At 46.6% G+C, this 24,943-nt stretch overlaps 1 protein-coding gene across 6 annotated transcripts in view; it reads right to left on the bottom strand.

The window, feature by feature from the left end:
- The window catches only part of Smarcc2 (SWI/SNF related BAF chromatin remodeling complex subunit C2), a 29,615-nt gene that overhangs the window by 2,534 nt on the left and 2,138 nt on the right, over positions 1–24,943 (bottom strand). For 2 of the 6 annotated variants that reach the window (XM_076920627.1, XM_076920631.1), the window contains exons 3-27: positions 23,377–23,462; positions 22,653–22,734; positions 22,469–22,561; positions 21,223–21,292; positions 20,945–21,014; positions 17,905–17,980; positions 17,635–17,766; positions 17,410–17,525; positions 16,960–17,084; positions 12,286–12,345; positions 12,130–12,167; positions 11,723–11,853; positions 11,456–11,527; positions 6,319–6,432; positions 5,829–5,982; positions 5,016–5,108; positions 4,609–4,728; positions 4,466–4,528; positions 3,864–4,122; positions 3,462–3,623; positions 3,158–3,222; positions 2,631–2,766; positions 2,386–2,552; positions 1,726–1,860; positions 6–384 (exon numbers count right to left, since the gene is read on the bottom strand). In XM_076920627.1, coding sequence (XP_076776742.1) covers positions 6–384; positions 1,726–1,860; positions 2,386–2,552; positions 2,631–2,766; positions 3,158–3,222; positions 3,462–3,623; positions 3,864–4,122; positions 4,466–4,528; positions 4,609–4,728; positions 5,016–5,108; positions 5,829–5,982; positions 6,319–6,432; positions 11,456–11,527; positions 11,723–11,853; positions 12,130–12,167; positions 12,286–12,345; positions 16,960–17,084; positions 17,410–17,525; positions 17,635–17,766; positions 17,905–17,980; positions 20,945–21,014; positions 21,223–21,292; positions 22,469–22,561; positions 22,653–22,734; positions 23,377–23,462 — 2,998 coding nt within the window. The remainder of the gene's footprint in view (positions 1–5; positions 385–1,725; positions 1,861–2,385; positions 2,553–2,630; positions 2,767–3,157; positions 3,223–3,461; positions 3,624–3,863; positions 4,123–4,465; positions 4,529–4,608; positions 4,729–5,015; positions 5,109–5,828; positions 5,983–6,318; positions 6,433–11,455; positions 11,528–11,722; positions 11,854–12,129; positions 12,168–12,285; positions 12,346–16,959; positions 17,085–17,409; positions 17,526–17,634; positions 17,767–17,904; positions 17,981–20,944; positions 21,015–21,222; positions 21,293–22,468; positions 22,562–22,652; positions 22,735–23,376; positions 23,463–24,943) is intronic. The other 4 variants (XM_076920629.1, XM_076920632.1, XM_076920628.1 and 1 more) reach the window with 3 other exon arrangements.

The following is a 24,943-nucleotide window of genomic DNA, read 5'->3' as shown; positions in this document are numbered from 1 at the left end:
CTCACCATGGGGTCCAGGGGGGGGTACCCCTGGTGGGACTGCCCCAGGTTGAGGGGCTCCAGCTTGTTGTGGCTGCTGTGGCCCTGCAGCTGTCCCCGCCTGCCCAATCTGTTCGGAAGGGCCCAGGCTTCCAGGAGGGGCCCCACTGCCAGGAGGAGCAGAGGCCACAGCGGCTGGAGCCACAGCTAGACCATGGACTGTAGGTGGCCCAGCAGCCCCGGTGGGAGGTATGGGCTGGGAGCCTGGAGGCAGGGTTGGCTGCTGCTGCTGCTGCTGCTGCATCTGCTGGAAGTGCTGCTGCCGGGCCCTCATCTCTGCATACTTCAGCTGCTCCATGTGGAAGGCTTGCCGGTCGGCCAGGAGCTGTTGCCTCTGATATTCCAGCTGCCAGTACCAATGGGAAACTGTTACCGGTACCAGAAGACCGTTGGCAAACACTTTGCCTCCCACTCCTTTTGAAAGACCCTATCTCTCATGCTGGTGTTTCCCCAAGACTCAACTGTGTACTTCCTCTGTCCTTACAGGTCTGAGAGCACCCACACTGTGCCTCACTGCACTGGAGTTAATATGGTGTGGTTTTGGCTTACTTCAATTTCAAAGCTCTCAATTTGTTATTACTCTGATTTGAAAATGCCTCCAGCTTTTGTCAACTCAAGTTCTTTCCTTCCTTCAAAACCAGCTACCAACTTAGTATTCCTTAGGGAAACACTTCAGGTGGATTCACCTCTGAATTTTGATTTTATTCTGATTCTCCCAGCATCTAATTTTATTTAATTTTATTTTTATGTTTATTAGTTTTTCAAAGCTGGGTTTCTCTATGTGGACCTGGCTGTCCTGGAACTCACTGTGCAGACCAGACTGGCCTTGAACTCTTGAACTCTTGAAAGAACCACCTACTTCTGCCTACTGAGTGTTGAGATTAAATCTCTTATTTTAAAATTATTTTTAGGGGCTGGAGAGATGGCTCAGCAGTTAAGAGCACTAGCTGCTTTTCCAGAGGTCCTGAGTTCAATTCCCAGCAACCACATGATGGCTCACAACCATCTGTAATGGGATCAGATGTCCTCTTCTGGTGTGTCTGAAGACAGCTGCAGTGTACTCATACATAAAATAAATAAATCTTTAAGAAAACATTTTTAATGAGTTAATGTCTGTCTGTCTGTCTGTCTGAGGGTGTGTGTATGTGAGTGTTCTCTTTATTTCTAGGGTGCCCATGAAAAGACCCTAGGGACTGATATGGGTCCTCTGGCAGAGCAGTCTGTTCTCAACTGCTAAGCTGCTCCACTAAGAAATCTCTGAATCTGGATTTTCCAGTAGGTTAAGCATTGTTAAGTGTTTCTGAAATCTCCATGTTGTATATTTACTGTCTCTAAGAGTGGGGTCCCCATCTTGTATTTCTTTTTAAGCCTTCTCAAAGAAACTGAATCAATATTGTCTGTCCTGTCAACTTCCCAAATTTACCTGCTGAGTCTCTTATTATCTCTCAAATCTACTCAGTCACTCAGATTTGTGAGAACCTAGCGAGAGGCAAGCATCGCTGGAGGACCTGGAGATGCAGAGGTCAGAAAGCCTGACTAGCAGCTCACCTGCGGACCTCACCCTCTAGGCTGCCTGCCCTTCTCCCCTCTGTGTGTGACCTGTGTCAGCCTGGGCACTTCTAAGCCTTGTCTTCTGTCTTCTGGCAGGTTCTAGGCTCTTGCTGACACCTGACTGAGCGCCACTCACCGCTTCTCGCTCCCTGTCCATTATTGTCTCCAGCTCTTCAAAGTGTCGGAGTTTGATCTCTAGTTTCTTCATTTGGGTCTCCACCAGCAGAGCCACCAAAGATTTGATCTTCCTCTCCTCAACCGCAGCCAAGTGCTAGGCAAGGAGTGCGGGGGGGGGGGGGGGGGGGGGGGGTGAGCAATAGCCAGATTAGACAGAGCGCTCAACTGCAGAAACTCGGGGGGGGGGGCAGGGCAGATGCTGGCAAGCTTAGGAAGGAAGTAGCTGCAATCACAACTCAGAATAGTATAACTGTAGTTTATATATGTACTATATATACTAATACATACTATAGTAAATATTACACATTATATAGTATATATTATTTACATATCAATACATAATGTAATATATCATAATTATATATTCATGATCTAGATATATCTGTATTATGAAACAACACACATATATATTATATCTATATCATGAAAAAAAGAATAGCAAGAGATAAAACAAGTAAAAGAAATTAAAGGGCTGGAAACAGCTAATAAGAGAGGTTAGAAGTTTAGTGATAATTCACTCAGTATAAAATAAGAAGGGAACAAACCGGCCAGCATTATTTAAGGAGTGAGAAGAGAGTGACTGACACACAATGAGGAAAGTGCCAGCTTCTGCCCTCACCTTGGCCTTGACTGCAGCAGCGGCCAGGGCAGCGGCGGCAGCCGTGGACAGGTTGCCTTCACCAATGTCTCGCTCCACCTTGGTTTTCCTCTCCCCCTCTGGCTCCGCCACTTCCTTCAGCACTTCCTCCTGCCCTTCTGTTGGCTCCTTGTCTTTCTCAGGATCAACTGTGTCAGGACATAGGTTGAATTAGCCTTTTGAGCGTCTCTCTCCTGTGTCCCTCGCCCTTTGGGGAGGCAGCTCACCTATCGGGTCCCCGTCACTCTTCTCTGACTCCTTCTCGCTGTCACCCTCTTTCCCTTTCTCTTCGTCTTTCTTGGGAGCCTCACTTATTTCCTCCTTTGCTTCTTCCTCTACAGTGCTCCCTCCTTCCCGTGGTTCCTGTAGTTCCAAAAGGGGGGAAGACATCAGAGGATGCAGCTCTCAAAAGCTCTGCCAAGGCTTGAGGGTGACTGACCCTCTTGTCCTTATTTGTCTCTGTGTGTGCAAGTAGTGCATGCACTTGTGTAGGTGTGTAAGCTCATGTGTGCACATGCCAAAGACAGAGCGGGACAAGATGTTGTCCGCCCTCCAGCGCTGGGGTCCTGCAATGATGGGGTTACAGGCACATAAAATGATGCCAAAGCTTTTATGTGGGTACGAGGAATTCTAACTCAGGTTTTCAGGTCTGTAGAACAAGCACTCTTATCCAGTGAACCCATTGCACAGGAGTGTCCCTGCCCCTGGATTCTGTCACCACTGGGCTGCTGCACCTAGGTCGGTTCCTCTATACCTTGGGCTCCTTCTTCTCGTCTGCTGCCTGGCCCTCCGCCCGTGCCTCCTCAGTCCCGCTTTCCTCTGGGCCCATGGAGACAGGAAAGAAGGAGAGATGTCTGATAAGCTTCGTTTACGTAACAATTTCCCAGTAGCTGAAACCTCAGGGACAGGGATAAGAGAAGCCAAATTTCCCACAGTGATGTCGTGAAGGAAAACAAAACCCCAGGGGCTGTGACTGATGTCAATGTGGGCAGACACAGGGTGGAGAGGGCACAGGGAGGGGAGGGCACAAGGAGGAAGAAATCTAACAGTGTGCTCACCAATGCGCTCAGGTTCATCGGAAGCCGTCCCTGCAATGCCGCTGCTCTCCAGACCAAAAGCTGGGTCTGCCTTGCCTGTGACTTTGGCCGCTTCTTCCACTTTGCGCACATGAGCTTCTACCAAGGCTGTGGGCACCTCTTCCTTCATTTTTGAGAACTCTTCTATAAGACCAGAGGGGAAGAGGCTGGGACAAGGCAGTGGGCTGTTCTGACTATGCCTGTGAGAGCTTTCTCACAAGTCCATCTTGTTCTCTAAGACCAAAACGAAGCCCAGACAGGTGCCTGAGCTAAGGCAGCAACAGACAAGGCCAGCAGGGCAGATCTGAGAGGTTTCAATCTGAGTATCTAGCTGTAAAAGCAAACTAAGAAGGCCAAACCCCCCCCCTCCCATCCCCAAATTACCTAGGGCTGACTTTGCAGCAGCAGAGGCAACTCGGGGATCGACGACAGAGGCCAAGAAGGCAACAGTGCTCATAACAGGGTTGCCTGACTGACTGAAGGGGATGGGCTGGTAGGCCAGAGGGCCTAGAGAGGCCTCTGAGTCCTCCAGGTATGGGTCTTCAATGGGAAGGCGAAGAAAATGCAAGATGCATTCATCCTGCGTGCGGCTTCCCACATGTTCAGACACTTTGTTCCAGTCATCCTTGTACATTTCCAGAGCCTGGTGGTAGTGGTGGAGACACAACTCCGTTTACTTAGCCACTGTTCTAGAAGGTCAACTCCCCCCCATCCTACTAAGGGCAGCTGGTTTCAAAGCTCTGCTGGATCCAGGGGGGATCTCCAAGCAGCACTAAGAAAAGATGGAATTATCGACGGGCCTAAATCCCTGACCTGAAGCTATTCCTGGTACACCTACAACAGGCACCAGGAACGGGAGAGACTGAGGCAAGCTCATGCTCCTCTCAATGCCAGAGCAGACTGTGGGTGCTCCCCACTCACAGGACAGGGCAGCTGTGTCCCAGCCACTGTCTATACAGCACAACCCCTCTTGCCTCCCCAGTTACCTCCAGGAGCAGCAGTGTCTCCTGCTCTGTCCATTCCCGGGTGGCACTGGCTGCAGCTTTGCTCTGTGGGGAAGCAGTGGGGAGTAAGCACAGAGAAGTCTCAGCCATGTGGGTGTCAACCCCAGGCTGGCTGCACCTTGTACCTTGGAGGGAACGTTTTTCTTTGTGTACATGTCTGTGCGCAGCCCAAAGTTCTGCATGTCTGCTGGTTTCTCCTTGCCTTTGTCAGGGAAGTTCAGCATTTGCTGGGAAGCAGAGCTCTGCTATTTATGGAAGGAAAAAAAAGGAGTTGAATGTAAGTGGTCACAGGGAGCCAGAGGCAGAGAGAGAGAAAGAGAGAGAGAGAGAGAGAGAGAGAGAGAGAGAGAGAGAGAGAGAGAGAACAGACAAACAGACAGAAGGAGCTTTCTTCCCGAAGCCAGGGATGCCCTGGGCGGGACTTCCTCCCTTACTGCTGTAGCTCCTCTGATCTCTTGCCTCTTCTTCCCAGGCAGGGGCCCCCCAGTGAAGGGGCAAATAAACAGCCCAGCAGGGTCTGCACCCCACCTACCAGCTCTGGCTTGCCCTTAGCCGTCTCTGGCACCAGGTCATCCAGCTCTTTGCCCTTCCGCCCAGCCTTGGTATCAGCATCAACCTGGCGGCCCTGGGGGACAGAGCTTGGCGTCATGGAAGCTGGGTAGGAAATGGGCAGGCCAAGGCCTTGGAGGCCTGAAGACCAAATGCCGGGCGGGCGGCCCATGGGCTCTGGGAACACTCATGCCACTGCTCCATGATTAATTACACATGTAGTTGGCATGTAGATATGCCACTGTTCCACACTGCCTCCATGATTAACTAGACATGCAGTTGGCATGACTGACATTTGTAGTTACGTGTATCTTTACAGCTTCTCTTAGGAGCTGGACAATAGATCCTAGTCTTAAGTCAGTCAGTATCTTTGTGTAAGCCACATAATGTCTTCTTAAAGAATGGATGAGGTGGAAAGGACAGTATGAAGGTGATAAGTATGAGAAAAATGAAAAAATACAGGAAACGTGACAAAGTATAAAAATCCTACACAAGGTACCATGAGCCATTTTCTCTATCTGCTCCTCTCCTACACTGGCCTGCCTATTCCCTGAGGGCAAGGGACGACTTCTCCCCTTCAGCAACTGCTTCCAGCTCAGGTAGCAGGGCTGAGAGAGCACTGGGCACATGTGCTAATTAATGCCTGTGGCCCTCTCCACCTCACAGGAAAGAAGTCTACAACTCTGAGGAATCTCTGCCCTAAAAACATAAAAAATGAAAAACAAACAGAAAAAGAAAAGTCCAAAGGAGTCCACTCCGCCCCACCCAGCCTTGTCCCCAGAACCCCTCAGCCTACCTGTGGGGGCTTCGGCTGAAGAGGAACCAGCCCTGATGGTGTGTCCGCCAAGACATGGAAGTGAGAAGTGGGTGGAGGCCCCATTGGGGTTGGCCGACTCTCAGCATCTACCTGGTAGTTAATAAGACCCCACTGTTCCAGGAAGGCATGGACCCTGCGAGAGAAAGGGAGGCTAGGCCAAATGGGAAAACCAAAAAGGAGGAGCCCATCCCCTATCACCAACTCATCACCTAAGGAGCAGTGGTCCCCAAGTACACATGGCACAGCCTAGGGACCATGTCTTCCTAGACAGTAAAGCCCATCCAAGTGTCTTTCAGCAGAGGCCACATCACACTCCCAATCCTCACTCCCTTCCCACCTGCTCTGATGGGGCTTCCCCAGGGGTGCTGTTCTTGCTTATTCCCTATCTTCTTCCAAAGTATCTGCAGCCCTGCCAAGACGTACAGACAGGTGTCCTCTCAAACTCTTTCTCTTCAGAAGCAAGACCCACCTCATGATAGCACAGACGTCCCCAGCTAAGTTCCGCCGACAGGCAGTGGATGTCAGATACTCCTGGGGATTCAGTCGATAAGTGTCAATCATGAAATTCCGATATGCCAGGTAGCTTAGAAGAGTCAGAAAGACAAGTAAGAGGAAGAAAATTAATGTTTGTTGAGGCCCAAGGAGAGGAAAAATATGCCAACTGCATAGTATTCATGTACTTCTCACTGGGGGCTGAAGGGGTAGCCCAGTGGTTAAGAGCACTTGCTACTCCTGCAGAAGACTAAGTGCAGTTCCTAGCACCCACATGGTGGCCCATGATCATCCAGAGCTTCAGTTCTAGGAATCAGATGCTTTCTTCTGAACTCCAGGGCAGGCACCAGGCACATGAGTTACACAGGCATGTGTGGCATATGGTTACACATACATACATGTAAGCCAAACACTCAAGACACAAAATAAGTAAATATTAAAAAAAAGCTTCTTGTATTTTTTCCTGATGGCTTTTTTAACTAAATGAACTATCATCTTAATTTTACCTGGGAATCTCAGCCTCCTAAGTGTTGAGATTACAGGACGCTCATTACCCAATTTTTTTTTTTTGGGGGGGGGGAAGCAAAGCCGTTGTTTCCCAACTCAGAAATCAAAGTCCTTATCCATGCAGCAATCAGCCTGATGCCAGAGAAGGAACTTAAAGACTGTCTTTTTAATATACTTCATGTGTATGGTGTTTGGCCTGTCTGTGTACTACAAGCCTGCCTGGTGCCCAAGGATGCAAAAAGGGGTTGTTGGATCCCTGGAATTGGAGTTGGAGGCAGTTGTCAGTCACCATGTAAGTGCTGGGAATCAAACCCAGGTCCTCTGCAAAAGCAGCTAGTGTCCTTGACCACTGAGCCATCTCTCCAGCATTTAAGGGTTGCTTTTGTTTTGGCTCTTAAAATTGTGATTTATGATTTTTTTAACTTGTCATTTTGAGATAGGGTCTTGTGTAGTACAGACTGACCTTCAACTTGATCTACAGCGCCGTTCCATACCCCAGAGGCTGGGGTCATAGGTCACCATCCTGGCTCTTAATCATTTTTTAAAAAATTTATCTATTTGAATCAAGGTCTCCCACAGCCCAAGCTGGCTTTAAATCTGCTAAGTAGTTGAGGGTAGTCTTGAACTCCTGATCCTCCAGCTCTGCCTCCCAAGTGCTAAGATCACAAATGTGTAATGGCACATTTTTTAAAGTTAGTTTTACATGTAATAGTCTTGTTAACTTATTTACATTTCCTGATTCTGTGTATGTAGGCACTCACAGTCTGTAGCACATGCACAGGTTAGAGGACAACTGTCAGGAACAGGCTCTCCTCCCAACCCAGGTCCTCAGACTTAGAGTCCTTATGGCTGAGCCATCCTATGAGCTCACGTGCTCATGCTCACTCTCTCTCCTCTCTCCTCTCTCTCTCTCTCTCTCTCTCTCTCTCTCACACACACACACACACACACACACTTATTTTGTATGTGTGCACACGAGCACCATGACACACATAAGGACTTGTCCTGTCAGGATTGGCAGGCGGGGGATCTTACACACCAAGCCATCTACCTGACTCTCTTTCTTGCCTCTTTTGGTGGTGTTGTTTTGTTTTTAAATTAATCAGTGTGTGTGTGTGTGTGTGTGCATGCTCCAAGGCAAGTGTGTGGAGGTCAGAGGACAACTTATGGGAGTCCATTCTTTCCTTCTGCCATATGGGTTCTAGGGAACAAACACAGTTCATCAGCCTTGGTGGCAAGCTCCTTTCCCACTGAGCCATCTCACAGACCCATTATTTCATTAAAAGGAAGGAAGGGAGGGAGGGAGGGAGGGAGGGAGGGAGGAAGGGAGGGAAGAAGGGAGGGAAGGAGAGAGAGAGAGAAAAAGAAAGAAAGAAAGAGAGAAAGATTTATTTACTTTATTTGGGGGGCTAGAGACATGGCTCAATGGTAAAGAGCACTTGTTCCTGCAGAGGACCCTGGTTCAGTCCCCAGCACCTGCATGGCAGCTCACAGCCATCTCTGACTTCCAGTCTAGAAGACATGACATCCTCTTCTGACTTCCACAGGCACAAGGTGCACACATGGTGCAGACACACATGTAGAAAACCATTAGTACACAGAAATAAGTCTAAAACATTTTATAGTGTCAGTTGTGTTTAAGTGGGGTGTGCACTTGCACGTAGATGCCTCAGCTGTGTGTGGGGTGTGCACTTGCATGTAGATGCCTCAGCTGTGTGTGGGGTGTGCACTTGCATGTAGATGCCTCAGCTGTGTGTGGGGTGTGCACTTGCATGTAGATGCCTCAGCTGTGTGTGGGGTGTGCACTTGCATGTAGATGCCTCAGCTGTGTGTGGGGTGTGCACTTGCATGTAGATGCCTCAGCTGTGTGTGGGGTGTGCACTTGCATGTAGATGCCTCAGCTGTGTGTGGGGTGTGCGCTTGCATGTAGATGCCTCAGTTGTGTGGGGTGTGCACTTGCATGTAGATGCCTCAGCTGTGTGTGGGGTGTGCACTTGCATGTAGATGCCTCAGCTGTGTGTGGGGTGTGCACTTGCATGTAGATGCCTCAGCTGTGTGTGGGGTGTGCGCTTGCATGTAGATGCCTCAGTTGTGTGGGGTGTGTGCACTTGCGTGTAGATGCCTCAGTTGTGTGGGGTGTGTGCACTTGCGTGTAGATGCCTCAGTTGTGTGTGGGGTGTGCACTTGCATGTAGATGCTTCAGTTGTGTGGGGTGTGCACTTACATGTAAATGCCTCAGTTATGTGTGGGGTGTGCACTTGCACGTAGATGCCCATGAAGGGCATCTGTCAGATCCTCCTGAGCTGAGGTGTAAGTAGTCAAAAGCCTCTCAGGACAGGCGCTGGGAAAGGAACTCAGGCGCTCTGCGAGAGCGCACACACTCTCAACCATGGAGCATCATCTCTCTGCTCACACTTGCCCTGGATGTCCTGGGACTCACTATGAAGACAGGCTGGCTTTGAACTTACTGCCTCTGCCTCCCCAGTGCTGGGATTAAAGGTATGTACCACATGCCAGTTTGTTTTCTTGAGATAGTATTTTTTCTGTAGTTCAGGCTAATGTGGAACTTGCATTATATCACAGACTGGCTTACAACTTATTATCTTGTCTTAGCCTCCCAAGTGCTGGAATTACAGATATAATTTATATTTTAAAGTTAGAAAGATCTAAATTCAAATGCCAGTCTTATCATGATGATGTCAAGCTATTTGAAACTTAAAGTCCTTATGCGCCAAACAGGATGTCTTAGGAGAACTAGCACTATCTGGCATTATAGGAGCCCGAAAGATGACAGCTGATAGGCTGGATCGATGGAGATGCCAGCACCTGAGCTAGACCTCTCACAATGGCCTGTAACTCCAGTTCCAACAGACCCAACACCTTTTTCTGGCCTCTGTGGGCATGGCACTCACATGCACATACCCACGTATATACATTAATTTTTAAAATAAAATGCGACTTAATATTTAAAAATTAATAAAATTATAAAGTATATAATTAATTAAAAAGTATAAAATATAAAATTTGAGAATATGTCCAGATTCTGGTTTTACTACTTCTTAGCTATACAATCTTATTCAAGTAACAAGTCAAATGCTCCCTCCTACCAGGATCCTAGTCTGTAAACTAGAGATGACAATGTTTATCTGCCTCAATTAGACTAATAAGCCAGTGCGTGGTGGAGATTCTGCTAGGGATGACAAGCTCTTTGGCAGCTACCATTCACTATTCCTGACAGCATACCACAGTCATGTTAGCTAGTAATGCCTTTTCCTTCCTGCCATAAACCTGGCTCTCTCCTCAGAGGAAGAGACCCACACCAAGCTATGGAGAAAGAAGCTGAAAATGGATGATCCCACAGAGCGAGGCCGAGAAACAGGCAGGGAAACTATGCCAGCGGCCAGCCTCACCTACCTCGTTATGTGCTCACCGTGGTGAGCCCTAACCAGATTTCCACACACAACCCAAGCCAAGAAAACTGACTGAAAACAAAACTTTAAAGCAACTCTTTTTTGTTCGATACAGGGTCTTACTCTGTAGCCCAAGCTGGCCTTGAACTCACAATCCTCCCTCAGCTTTCCATGGGCTGGAACTACAAGCCATCATATGCCAAGTATCTTCAAAGAGTCAGAGAGATGAATAAGAAGTCTGCTGAGGGCTCAAGGTGGGAGGATACTGGAAGAGTGTGTCCTACCTGACACATGGAGAATGCAATTATCAGATTCAATAAACACCAACTTATAAGCCCGAAACCTGTATTATTATTCATTTTCAAGATCAGGTCTCACGATTGAGTCCTGCCTGGCCTCCATCTATGCAGATGAGACTCAGACTCAGAGATATGCCCGCGTCTGCCTTTTGGCATGCACGATGGTACAAAGACAAGACTCTTGTGCACATTAGGCAAGTGTTCTATCATGGAGCTACATCTTCCAGCCTGAATCCTGCACATACATGCTACTCTTTCAGAATGCATGCTCCCATCTCTGGACCTCTTAGTTCCTCCTTCTCTTTGACAAAGTCTAGCTAGGAAGCCCAAGGTGGCCTCCCAAGTGCTAGGACTATCCAAATGTGCCACCAGGCTTGTAGGTTTTTTTTTTTTTTTTTTTGGTTTTGGTATTTCAAGACAATTTCTCTTTGCAGCTCTGGGTCTCCTGGAACTAGCTCTGTATACCAGTCTGGCCTTGAACTCAACAGATTTGCCCGCCTCTGCCTCCCGAATGCTGGGATTCAAGGTGTGCACCACCACCACCTGACTTGTTTTCCAACCTAATCATCATTTGCATTTTAATTAAAGTTGTTTCATACACTAGGGGTATGTGAATTTTGGGTAACATAGCAATTATGGAGTGAAATTTTCTGCATGTGTTAAAAACCTGAAGCACTGGGAACAACGGGCAGGTACTTGTTTTGAGCAGAAGAGTTTGCTCTACTTTATCACCCTCAGGCAACCCTTGAAGAATGTGTTTTAAAGTGTTGGGCTGTGGCTGTCTAATAGCGGCTATCATGTCTTGTAAGTGTAACGGAGAGCCTGGTGGAAGGCTGTTAAGTCTGGAAGGGTGAATGCAGAGAGGACCCCAAAAGAAAATGATAAGCTGAAATCTTACATCTCTGGAGTCTTGGACTTGTTCTTGCCGTTGAAGAACTCAGGAAGAGCTCTCCGCTCAATAGCATGGACACTGCAAGATAAATCACAGCAGGTCAGGTCAGGAGGCCCCAGGGGAGGACTAGGAGCCTAAGGGAGAAAGACTTGAGAGGCAGGGTGGGTAAGCAGCTCTAAGCTCTAGAGGGGCAACAGGAGAAACAACGCATTGGAAGCACGCATTGGAAGCACGGGGGAGGACGGAGGAGGGGTAAGTAGGGGCCAGACCTACCTGTTGTAGTCAAACCAGGCCGCGTAGCTGGGGATGATGATGTGGTGGGTCTGCTCAGTCACGTTGTCCTCATGCAGGTCTGCGCTCTTGCTCTGCTCCCCTTTGTTGCCCGTGCTGTTCTCATCCTCATCCTATGAGCATGGAGGCTGCTGGACACTCAGCACTCCCTTCCCCGCCTAGCAACCCTCAAGCTTCTCCTATGTAGACCCAGGAGCATGACACCAACAGGGGGATGAGGACGAGCACTGTGGGCCCTGGGACTCTAAATGGGCTGGAGTTTTGAGCAACAGCTAGAATTAATCTACGGCAGGAAAAGCCTGGGCAGAAGGAACATTATGATCCTAACCGCAGAGAGGTAGAGCCTCTCTAAACCAATCAGAGACAGAGCCTGTCTAAACTGGCTGCACCTTGCCCGTGGTCTCCATGCTTTCATCGTCCTGTTCATCTGGAAGGGAAAGAAGCCGGGTGTAAGGCAGAGCCTCTGTGGGAACAGAGGACTAGGGGAAGGTGGGCTGGGCTCTCCCATGCTTCAGGCACTGCCTGCTTAAGGCTCCCTATCTTACCCAGGTCAGTCATGGTGCCGCCTTTGACTGGGGCCGACTCGGAGTCCTTTTTAGTGTTGACTGCCAGGAGAAAAAGCCGCTGCATTAGACGTGTTGGCCACGTCAAGCTCTCACTTCTCAACTGTTGATAGTTTTACACACATGTCGCTTTCTCAAAAACCTTTGAAATCGTTTTCTATTTGACTGCCTTACCTAGCCAACGACTTCTTTAGCTTCCTCATCTGTGTGCGTGCACTCCTGACTCTCCAGCTTGTCTCCCTACACAATCTTTTAATGGGCTGAATTTGAACTAGATCATACTAGATAAGTAGTTAGATATCATCCCTTGATATACTACTGGCAGAACCTAGGGCCTCATGCAAGTGTACATAAGTGCTCTACAGAGTTACAGTCCCAGCACCAACCTTTTTTTCTTTTTCTTTCTTTTTTTTTTTTTTTGAGGCAGGGTCTCATATTCCAGGCCTCTAACTTGCAAAGAATGGTCCTGATTCTCTGCATCTGCTCCTGAGTGCTGAGGTGACAGGTGTGTACCACCACCAAGCCCAGCTCCCCAACACTTCCTTTTTTTTCTTTTTTCTTAAACTTTTTATTTTGGTTTTGCCTTTTTCAAACAGCCTCAGGTTAGAGAGAAGGCTGACACGTTAAGAGCACTGACCGCTCTCTCAGAGGTCCTGAGCTCAATTCCCAGCACCCACACCGTGGCTCACAACCATCTGTAATTGTAGTCCCACAGAATCTAAAGCCCTCTTTTGGTGTGCAAATTGTACTGGAAGACAAACACCCTTATACATGAAATACATCCATAACTATATCATTATTTACCTATTTATTTAACGCTTTTTAAAATAAAGACACACAGACTCAAGCAGCTCAGGCTGGTTTTGAGTTCATTATGTAGCTCAGGCTGCCTCTGCCTGCCCAGTGCTAGGATTACAGGTGTGAGTCACCACACTTGGCTTTCCTGTTTATTTTGAGACAGTCCCCTTTAGTTATGCAGGTTGGCCTCAGGGGTCATTCTGCAGCCCAGGCAGATTTTATACTACTTACATCCTCCTGCCTCAGCCAGGCAAGTCACTGAGATTATAGCCTATGCTATGCCACCAGGCCTAGTTAAATGATTAGCTCTTAATTAATTATATTATTTTGTTTTTTTTAGAGACAGAGTCTCACTATGTAGCTCTGGCTATCTTGAAATTTACTATGTAGACCAGGCTGGCCTTGAATTCACAGAGATTCACCTGCCTCTGCTTCCTGAGTGCTGAGATTAAAGGTGTTTACCACCACTTTCAGTCAGATATTAATCAATCAATTAATTAATTAATTAAAATTTAAAGACAGGGTCTCTGTATGAAACCTGGCTGTCCTGGAACTTGTGATGTAGACCAGGCTAGTCTCTAACTTACAGAGCCCTCCCTGCCTCTGCCTTCTGAGTGCTGGGATTTAAAATCATGTGTCACCATGCCTAGCTTAAATATTTTAAAAAGATATTTTAAACTGTCTGAAAGACTGGGACTAGAATGCAGGACTCTGCACCTGCTAGGCACTGTTCACCATAGCTGCACCCCAACCTAATCTTGGAATCTGTAAAGCAAAGGAGACCCCCCCCCCTTGATTTCATGTACAAATGCTCAGGAGAAAACAGCTTCCTAATGCCCCTGAAATACATGTCTTGATATTTGAGGCTCCTGGACAGGAGACAGACACAAATCAGTATTATAGTGCAGTCCCCCAACCCCGCACTCCCTACGGAGGGCTGCTCATGCAGGGCAGACTTAGAGGAGCTCCTATCTCTCTTTAGAGTTGTTCCTGCACCTTTTACATTTTTCTTCTTCTGTCTTTAAGTTTATGACCACATGTATGGGAGCATGTGTAAAAGGTGCCATGGGGGCCAGGGGAGAGCACTGTGTCAGCTGGAGCTTTTTTATTTAGTGTTAGCCTCCTGATGAGGGTGCTGGGAATTCAGGTCCTCTGTAAAAGCAGTCTATGCTTAACTGTTGAAACTTTTCTCAAGCCCCAACATTTCTTTTTTTTTAAATTTCAGATTTACTATGTGTGTCTATGTGGAGGTCAGAGGTCTACACTGGTGTTATCTTCTACCACTTCCTATGTTTGCTGAGACTGAGTTTCTCAGTGAACCTGGAGCTCACTGATTCAGTTAGACTGGCTAGCCAGCAAGGGCCTGGGTTCCTCCTGCCTCCAGCTTAGTACTGGGACTATGGCATATACTACCACACTCAGCTTTTTAGATGGTACTCAGGATCCAACTCAGGTCCTCAACATGAGCCATCATAATTTTATTTTATTTATTTGCATACAGGGTCTCACGTATCCCAGGCTAACCTAGAACTTGATATGTAGTGGAAGCTAGCTTTCAACTAGCAGCTCCCCTGCTTCACAATGCCAGAACTACAGGGCTGCAGCACACTGCCCTCAACTCAGGGCTTTCTACATTGGACAAAAACTCTACTAACAACTGCCCAGGCAAGCTACTTTGCTTTGCAAGGATGGACAAGTTGATGGGTTGGTTTTGTGTGTGTGTGTGTGTGTGTGTGTGTGTGTGTGTGTGTGTGCGCGCGCGCGTGCATATGTGTGCATGTGCGTGCACAGGCACAAGCCATGCTGCATGTGTGGAAGCCAGAGGGAAACTTTTGGAGTCCATTCTCTCCTTCTAGCTGGTTCTGAGGCAAGGTCTTGCTGTTGTTTCTGCTATGCTTCACATGGAAGCTTTGGGCCTGTTCATATCACATTTTGCTGTAGGAGTGTTAGGATTCCAGGCACAAGCTCCTGAATCTTGCTATGGGTTCCAGGGTTCAAATTCAGGTCCTCAGGCCTGCGTGGCAAGCACTGTTACCCACTGAGCCACCGCATTCATCATTAGGTCCATTTTTTATAGTGATTTTTATTTATGTATATATCTGCATGTGTCTGTGAGAAGGTTTGTTATTAGTGTGTGTGTGTGTGTGTGTGTGTGTGCGCGCGCGTGCAGATGCACACAAGCAGGTATCCACAGAGCCTAGAATACAGGACCAGATCCAGATCATCTGGAGGTGGAGGTACTGACATTTGCGAACCACCTAATATAGGTGCTGAAAATCAAATTTGGGTGCCATAGAAACAGCAAACACTCCTAATTGCTTAGCCATCTCTTCAGTCTCCCAACTCTGTTTAAAATGTCTATTTAAGATTTTTACTGCCAGGCAGTGGTGGTACACGCCTTTAATCCCAGTACTTGGGAGGCAGAGGCAGGCAGATTTCTGAGTTCGAGGCCAGCCTGGTCTACAGAGTGAGTTCCAGGACAGCCAGGGCTACACAGAGAAACCCTGTCTCGAAAAACCAAAAAAATAAAACCAAAAAAAAAAAACAAAAAAACAAAAAAACAAAACAAAAAAAAATTTAACTATTTCTTTGTTCTTTTCTTTTCTTTCTTTCTTTCTTTCTTTCTTTCTTTTTTTCTTTCTTTCTAAGACAGGGTTTCTCTGTGTAATTCTGGATGTTCTGGAATTTACTATGTAGACCATGCTGGCCCTGAACTCAGAGATCTGTCTGCCTCTGCGTGTGCCACCACCCTGGTAGATTTTTATTATTTAACTTTTTGAGTTATATGTATAGGACTGTTTTGCCAGAATGTATCCTTGTGCACCATCTTGTATGCAGTGGCTGCAGAAGTCAGAAGAGGGTGCTGGATCCAATGGTATTGGAATTAGACAGTTGTGAACCACAATTGTGGCACTGGGGAATCAAACCTGGGTCCCCTGAAAGAGCAGTAATTGCTCTTAACCACTGAGCCAACAGTCCAGTCTCTATCCCACTCCCTTTTTAAAAAAATAATGTTTGCATATACTTTTAAAATGGTCCTAAAATGAGGTTTGGGCAGTATAATTTGCATAATTTGTCTTGAAATATATTTTATCGATGGGCTGTATAATCAAACACCTATCAGAGTAGAGAGATGGCTCAGTCAGTAAAGTACTTTCTGCACAGGCTTGAAGATCTCATCGATCCTCATAACCCATGTAAAAGGCCAGGTACGTGGCACAGACCTGTCACCACATGCTAGGGAAGCAAAGAGGAGGAAACCCTTGAAAGTTCCTGGCAAGCCAGACTAGCCTAACCTTCAAGTCCCAGGTCTCAAAACAGGAGGCAGAGGTTGGCACAATGGTGTGGGGCATAAAGGTACTTGTTGCCAATCCCTGGAACCCACATGGTCGAAGGAGAAACCAATTCCCACAACTCCTACAAGTTGTCCAGTGACCGCCACATGTACACTGTGGCAAGTTCACACACACACACACACACACACACACACAAATGTTTACACACAAGGTAGAAGCTACTGACTAATGATACTTGAAGCTGACAACTGGCTAACACATACAAATACATACAATAAAGGATTTGGAGGTTGGGGGTGTAATTCAGCTGTAGACCAGTTGCTAGTTAGTACACAGGAGGTCCTAGGTTTGATTCTCAGCACAGAAAAACAAAGTTTGCAGACAACTGATATTAGTTGCAAAGCAGGTCCATAGTAGACATGGATATAAAGCAAGAGATAATTCAGTAACCAGCTATGTGGAGAAAAGCTACTTTAGATATGGAAAACAGTCCCTTGGGGAGCTGGGCACAGAAGGGACAGGAGAGGGTGGGACTGGCCTGGAAGCTCAGCCTGGCCCATACCTGTTTTGGGGAGCGTCACCTCTTCCACATTTGGGACTGGAGAGGGCTCATCCATGTCTTTCGTCAGGTCTTCCTGATCCTCTTCTCTGTGGCCTCGCTTTGACTTGGTATAGGGTGTTGAGGGTCTGGGAAGGAAGAGAGACATCCTTGGAAGTTAGAGGAGTGTGTAAGAAGGAAAGAGAGAGAATGGTCTTGGCAGAGCTGGGTGGAACAGAAACTGTACATGCAGAGTAATGGGGGGGGGGGGGGGTCATGCAGAAGTTTCTGTTGGGTGACTAAGCTTTCTTTCAGTTTAATGATAACCTGGACTAAGACCATCAAGCAGGTACATGAAGGTCCTCTCACCCTCCTCTCAGACACCCAGCCAGGGACTAGTGACTTCAAAAAGCATTGTCTTTACTTAGACATGGCACCAGAGCAGGGTGTGTGGGCACAGGATGGGTAGCATACCCTTTCTTAGCATTTTTCTTCTTAGCCTCTGGAGTTGGCGAAGGAGAGGGAGAACGCTTCCTCTTCTTATAGTTCCCCCCCTTCTTGTCCCGTCTGTCTGAATCCGGGCTGTTTACCTGAACACCAGGAAGTGAAATGAACACCAGTTCACCCTCCAGTTCCCAGTGAGGCTTGTCTCACATAGAAGCTAAGAGCTCTGAGAAGGAGGAGCAGAAGCTCACTCACCTCATCCGTCAGCGTCTTGGCCGAGATCTTCTTTCTGCGGGACACTGGGCTCTTGTCATCACTGACTTCATAGTCTTCCTCATTCATCCACTCATTGAACGTGTCTGTGTCCAGGATCCACTTCGCGTGGACCTGAAACACAGGGCAGTCCATGTCCGAAAGTTACTAGAAGTTATGGCTGGGTCTAGGAACTCTTACAGAGTCCCAGCTCCCCAGAGAGGTCTGGTCCTGGATGTTCTTCCCACGGTGGAGGGCACAAGGAGAGCTCACCTTCCTAGGTTTCTCAGGAGTGGGAGCCTCCTCCACAGATGCTTCGATTTCACTCGCTGGGATCCACGTGTCGTAGCTGCCAGAAGAGATTCAGCATGAGGTGGAGACGAAGATGGAGTGCTGGGGACAAAGGCAGCCTTGCTCGCTCCTCAGTGAGGAGGGACCCTGGCCTTGCACACACTAGCAGGCTCTACAACTGACTCACACGCAGTCCTGCCTTTTCCATTTACAAAAAACATCCAACTGTTGATCTCCCCAATTAAACTGGGATTCTTTTTGCCACAGGCAATAAAAGCAAATCATAAAATATTTCAAGCTGGTAGGTGTGGTGACTTATGTCTACAATCTCCACATTCAGGAGGTCGAGGTAGAAAAATTGATGCAAGCTCAAGGCTAGCCTCAACGACAGGGAGAATTTAAGGCCGTCCTGGTCAGTGTAGAGCCTGTCTCATAATAAAAATGTAAGCCGGGCAGTGGTGGCACACGCCTTTAATCCCAGCACTTGGGAGGCAGAGGCAGGAGGATTTCTGAGTTTGAGGCCAGCCTAGTCTACAGAGTGAGTTCCAGGACAGCCTGGGCTACACAGAGAAACCCTGTCTCGAAAAAAACAAAATAAATAAATAAATAAGTAAACGAGGGCTGGGGTGGCTCAGTGGTAGGGTGCTTGGCGAGCACAGACAGGCTCTCGGACCCAGGAAACTATCAACAATCAAATAGGACACCAGCCTGGGACCCCAGCAATCGGGGGTCTTGTGTCTGGACAGCATAGTGAGACCATCTAAAAAACCAAAAGCAAAACAACCAACCAACAAACTAAACACAGGAGGACAAAAAGGTTCTCCAAAAAGTATGAAAACAACCTAGCATAGGTGGCTATGGAAAACTGAAGCAGGATTCCTGAGTCCAAGGTCAGCCTGGGTCACACAGTGAGACCTGGTCATCGGGTGGGTATGACCAACCACTCCTTCAGAAGTAACTTCAGCTATATTACACTTGACATTTAGTTGGGTTTTGTTTGTTTGTTTGTTTGTTTGTTTGTTTTGGTTTTGGTTTTTGGGGTTTTTTTCCCTCCCTAAGAGAGGTCACGCTAAGTCTCCCAGAAGAGCTTAGAAGTCCTAGGCTCCTGTCTCTATATTCTGGGTAGCTGTAGCTGTAGACACTATTCTCCCTTTCTCACTTAAATTTGCCAATAAACTAATTGTATAATGTCACTTTAAAGGCTGCATGATAGCCCAGGGTAATTATATACATTAATTATAAACATTTTCCTACCATGCGGTTTTGACTTTTGTTCTAAGATACAACTTTACATAGCTTAGGCTGGCCCTAAACTTCCCAGGAAACTGAAAATGACTTTGATTTCCTGATCTTCTTTCTTTGATTCCTAAAGTGTTGAGAATACAGGTGTGTGATACCATGCTTGCCTTTGTTTTATATTTAATTATCAAAACTCGTGAACATGACTCTGGGGAAAAGTGCTTGCCACACAAGCCTGGTGACTGGAGCTAGATCTCAGCGACCCAAAGTGGAAGGGAAGCATAGGGTCCCAATCCTGACCCAATTCTGTACATATGCAAGCGTGTGCGCATGCATGCGCACACTTGCACGCATACACACACACACACACACACAAATTTAAAAAAGGCCAGGTATGGGAGAGCAATCCTCTAATCTCAGCACTCACGAGGGAGAAGCTGGTGCATCTTTGGAAGTTCAAAGCCAGTTTGGTCTATAACCAAGTCAGGCTAGCCACAGCTCTACATGAGACCTTATCTTAAATATATATGTATGTATATATGTGTGTATGTGTGTGTGTATATATATATGAGAATGAACATAAAACTGAACTGGAGAATGACCAATCAGTAAGCATAAGGACCTGAATTCTATCTCCAGAACCTATATAAAAATGCTGGGCATGAGGCATGAGCAGTTAAGAGCTATCCTCCTGTCTCTGGGTGTGCACGCCTGCACACACACACTCACAGCCCCCAACACACAAATAGACACACATTTTTTAAAAATTTATAGCCAAGTGATGGTGGTTGTGCATGCCTTTAATCCCAGCACTCAGGAGGCAAAGGTAGACAGATCTCTCTGCGTTCAAAGCCAGCCTGGTCTACTGAGCAAGTTTCAGGACAGCCAGGGCTACACAGAGAAACCCTGTCTCAAAAACAAAAACAAACAAAAAAAAAAAATTATATTAAGCAAAAGTGATGGCATACACCTTTAGTCCCAGAACTCTAGAGGCAGAGACAGAGTCAAACAGATCTCTGTTGAGTTCAAGGCCAGCCTGATCTACATGGTGAATTCTAGGTTGGCTGAAATTATATAGTGAGACCCTGTCTTGAAGGTGGCACACATCTTTAATCCCAGACCTTGGGGAGCAGAGGCAGACGAGTTCCAGGACAGTCAGAGCTGTTACATACAGAAATCCTATCTTGAAAAATCAACAAAACAAGCACTGGGAACTGGGCATGGTGGCACTTCTCAGTAATCTAAGCACTGAGGAGGCTAAGGCAGAAGTTCCCACTGAGCTTGGTAGGAAAATAAACAAACACTGAAAGCAGTGACTAGAGAGATGGCTCGGCATTTAAAGCAATTATTGCTCTTTTAGAGGGCCCAGGTTCGATTCCTAGCACCCACATGGTTCATTAACTGTCTATAACTCTAGTTTAAGGTATACAGACATACATGCATGCAAAACATCCATACATATAAAAATTAAACCTAAAAAGACAAAAGCAAACAAAGAAAAAGGGAACAAACATACACACAAAGCCAGTGGGTGGCTCACGCCTTTAATCCCAGCACTCGGGAGGCTCAGGTACAAGGACTGGTACAAGTTTGAGGCCAGCACGATCTACATAGTAAGTTCTTTACCAGCCTGGATTACATGGCAAAAGTCTATATCAAAAAAACAAAACAACAACAAAAAAACAAAACCCAACCAAACAAGTAAATAAACAACAAGGAGGCAAAGCAGCCTCCTGGCTCTGCCACATGGACCTGTGTCTGGCTCCTGAGAGCCCATCCTCACCTGTCAGGATAGTAGCCCCAGTGCAGGAGAACTTGTTTATCCCTCTTCATGACTGGCCGTACCCATTCCTCTGAGGACAGACAGAAGAGAGAGATACGCTGAGAGGAAAGACGACTAGACAAGGGGTCTGACTAAGCACCCTGCTGCTGTGCCGGACACTCAGTCACAGGGATTCAAACTGCAAGGCTGGAACCATAGGTGCGGTGTTGGGGTGTAAGTAGTCCTCTATGCAACAGCCCAAGCCATCATGGGAGAGGCCACCAAAACCCAAGCCTCACCTTCCTCTAGGTTCCCTGGGACAGGATACACAACATGGGAGGCGTTGCTCTTATCCTCGGAGATGGTTCCCTAGAAGCATAAGGAAAAGCAGTAAATCTACTTCCTTTTGAATTACTCTCGGGTTAAGAAAAACAAGTAAAATATAACTGTAGATCTGCCTCTCAAATTATATCTTTCCTGAAGTGGTATTAAAATTAGTTTGTGCCGGGCGGTGGTGGCGCACGCCTTTAATCCCAGCACTTGGGAGGCAGAGGCAGGAGGATTTCTGAGTTCGAGGCCAGCCTGGTCTACAGAGTGAGTTCCAGGACAGCCAGGGCTACACAGAGAAACCCTGTCTCGAAAAAAACAAAAACAAAAACAAAAAACAAAAAACAAAATTAGTTTGTATTTTCTTGCAACACCACCTAAGTGGCAAAGAAACACAGTGTTAATGATGTGTTAGCACTGGAGAAAGGCTGAAAAATATCCCTACAGATAACCCTGTGCACAGACACCCCACACACTGGATACATGTGTGTAGTGTGTTGCCTGTGTGTGGAGGCACAAGCTACAGGTCCGAGGAAAGTGTCCTTTATTACTCTCCACCAGCCACCTGCCTCAGAAACCTCTGAAAGTCAGCTAGGCTGGCTGTTAGCGAGCCCCAGGTCTACCTGCTCCCACCTCCTGGCATGGATCTGTATCAGGCATAGCACCTACATTTTTCATGTGTTCTGGGGATCCAGACTCTGATCTTCATGCTTGCATAACAAACACTTACTCTACCCATTGGTCCATCCTACCTATGGGAGAGTACAAGTGGGCTATGAATGCCTATCCATAATATCTGCTTATTTAAAAGGAGCTCCAAAGAGCAGAGATTTTACTGAGGTTGTGGGTAGACCTGAACACACTACATAGCCAAGGGTAACTTTGAACTCTTGATCCTTCTGTTTCTACTTCCCAAAGCAGAGTACACCACTACACCTGATTCCAAGGTTGGACTTGTCTGAAATCAGGTATTTCTATCACCCAGGCCAAAGCGGGGTCAGGAGCAGTCATAACCTCATCAAGCCCGGGGACAGAGCAAACAAGACAAGCGCTGCTCAGAGACTTAGCTCTTGCTCTAACCAGAAAGGCTGCAGCACAGGAGAAAACATGGTACTATCAGCTGCTTCCTAACAGAAACAGTGCTAACAGTGGTAACAATGTGTAAACCAGTCACCTACTTCAGAAACCTCCAAGTTACTCACCCTGCCTCCCACTCACCTGGTGTCTCTTAACAATGTCTTTTAATTTCCCTAGCAGTTTGGGCTCAATTTCTGGGCACAGGAAAATGTTAGGTCGAGACAGGCAATTATTCTGTGGAGAGAAGAGGTAGACAGATGAGGAAGAGCTACTTTGTATCTTACTGAGGGGAGGGAAAGGGATGGGGGATGTGCTTGTATATTACCTGTACCAAAGATTTCTCAATGGTCATGAACATTTCCACATTGCGGTCCATGCGCGATGGATTCTGGAAATCGTAACGCCGCCTTGTGAAGAGACAATAATCTAGTAAGTTTATGACAGGGAAAAGCGGGTGTGTGTGTGTGGGGGGGTGTACAAGACCTTTTTGTCTCTTTTCTTTTCTAAGTTTATGTCATCGTGTGTGTATGGGTCTTTTGCCTGCTTGTATGTCTGTGCACCGTGTGCATCAAGTGCCCGTGGAGGCCAGAGGAAGTCATGGGATTCCCTGGAAGCAGGGTCACAGAAGGCTGTGGGGCAGCCATGTGGCTGCTTGGAATGGGACTGAGTCCTTTGGAAGAGCAGCCGGTGTTCTTAACCACGGAGGCCCAAAGGTATAACTTCCTAATGGGAAATTAGGATGTACACTTGCAAAAAATTTCACTCAAATCACAGGGAACCCAGGTGTCCGGGTCTCAAATGCATGAGTCCCTCTGCACTTAATCCAAAAGGACAAAGAAAGGTTAGGTGACAACCCAAGAACCCCATTCTGGAAGAATTCATTCCTAGTTCATTCATCCTTGGAGACTATTTTGGCCATGACATTTATTCTTCTGATCAAAATAAGAGACACATAGAACTTCTACATGTTCACTTCAGAAGGACCCCAGGAAATAATGGAAAATTCTCTCTTAACTAAATATGAAAGGCAGAGAGAGAAGGCATCTCACCATCCCTGGTCACTTTTGAATTTGTAGGCAGCTGCAAGGATATGGCACAGGGAACCTCCTGCTTTGAAATCTAGGAAACATTTGATCTACAAAATTGAGAGAGGGAAGAAGTATGTGAAAGTTACATTGTACACACACACAGAGACAAAAGGCAAATTCATGCACATCTAAATCCCACTGCCTCTTTTTAAGGAATTACATTTACTTACCTATTTACTCTCTGTATGTATGTGTATGAATGTATGTAAATGTATGCGTTCTATGTATATATGTACGTGTATATGTATGTTTGCTTGTGTATACGTCTGTTCTGTGTGTATATGTTATGTGTATGATGTGTATGTAGATATATGTTCTATGTATGTGTATGTTATGTGTGCATATATGTATATATATGTATGTTGTGTGTATAGGTATGTTATACATGCGTGTGTGTATATGTATGTGTTCTATGTATGTGTATATGTTATGTATGTTATGTGTGTATGTATGTGTTCTATGTATGTGTGTATATATGTATGCTGTGTGTGTGTGTATGTTATGTATGTGTGTGCACAAATGAACATCACAGGGTGTCAGTTATCTCCTTCCACCATGTGGGTAGTTCTAGGTTCTGGGCCAGCTCTTCCTCTGTGATACTGAAGACAGAATTCAGTATCACAGCCTCTCACAGGTTAGACAAGTGTTCTACTAGGATTATACCTCCAGTACCCCTTTTCTTAAAGTTGAAGACAGGTAAGTGTCCTAGACTGGCTTGATTTTGTAATCTTCCTGAACCAGGCTTCTAAATAGTGGACATGCCAGGTATGTGTCACCATATCTGATCTAAAGCCTCACATTCTTTTGGGTTTTTTTTTTTTAACTTTTTTTTTTTTTTTTCCCCATGAGACAAGGAGGGAGAGTCACACGGGAAGAGGGAGAGACAGCGGGATTCCAACTCGGGAAGAAGGGCACGGTTGCCTTTTGGAGGTGGCCTCCCGAGGAGTGCACCACCGCTGGCTTGCTCTTTTGGGTTTTTTTTTTTAACCTTTCAAATTTTATTTTACATGAGTGAGTGCTTTTCTTGCATGTGCATCTCATGAGTGTCCTGAAGGCATCAGATCCCCTGGGACTGAAGCTATGGATGGTTGTGAGCCACCGTGTGGCTGGTAGGAATTGAACCCAGGTCCTCTGCGAGTGCTCTTAGCCACTGAGCCATCTCTTCATCCCCCAAACTTCATACTCCTTTAAGCATAAGCATGAGAGAAACACTGGTGGAGTAAACCTGACATTCCTAGATATTTGTTTTTCTAAAATAACAGGAATGATCAACTGTGGACGAGGTCAAGCTATAACGCTCTGACCATTGATGGGGACAGTAAAAAAATAATAAATCTCCCAAAATTTTGAAATTTGAAAAAAAAAGGTGGGTTTTGTTTTTCTTTTGTGACATGGTACTACTCACACTGTCTTTGAATTGTTATATAGATCAGGCAGGCCTCCAACTTTTGATTCTCCAGCTTCAACCTCCCTAATTCTGGATTACAGGCCCGTAGGGGGGAAAAATTAAAGAGCAAGACAAAGGAAA

This window comes from Arvicanthis niloticus, chromosome 22, assembly GCF_011762505.2.
Source record: "Arvicanthis niloticus isolate mArvNil1 chromosome 22, mArvNil1.pat.X, whole genome shotgun sequence".
Classification (NCBI taxonomy): Eukaryota; Metazoa; Chordata; class Mammalia; order Rodentia; family Muridae; genus Arvicanthis; species Arvicanthis niloticus.
The sequence above is the reverse complement of the archived record's forward strand: the minus strand, read 5'-3'. Positions and strand labels throughout refer to the sequence as shown.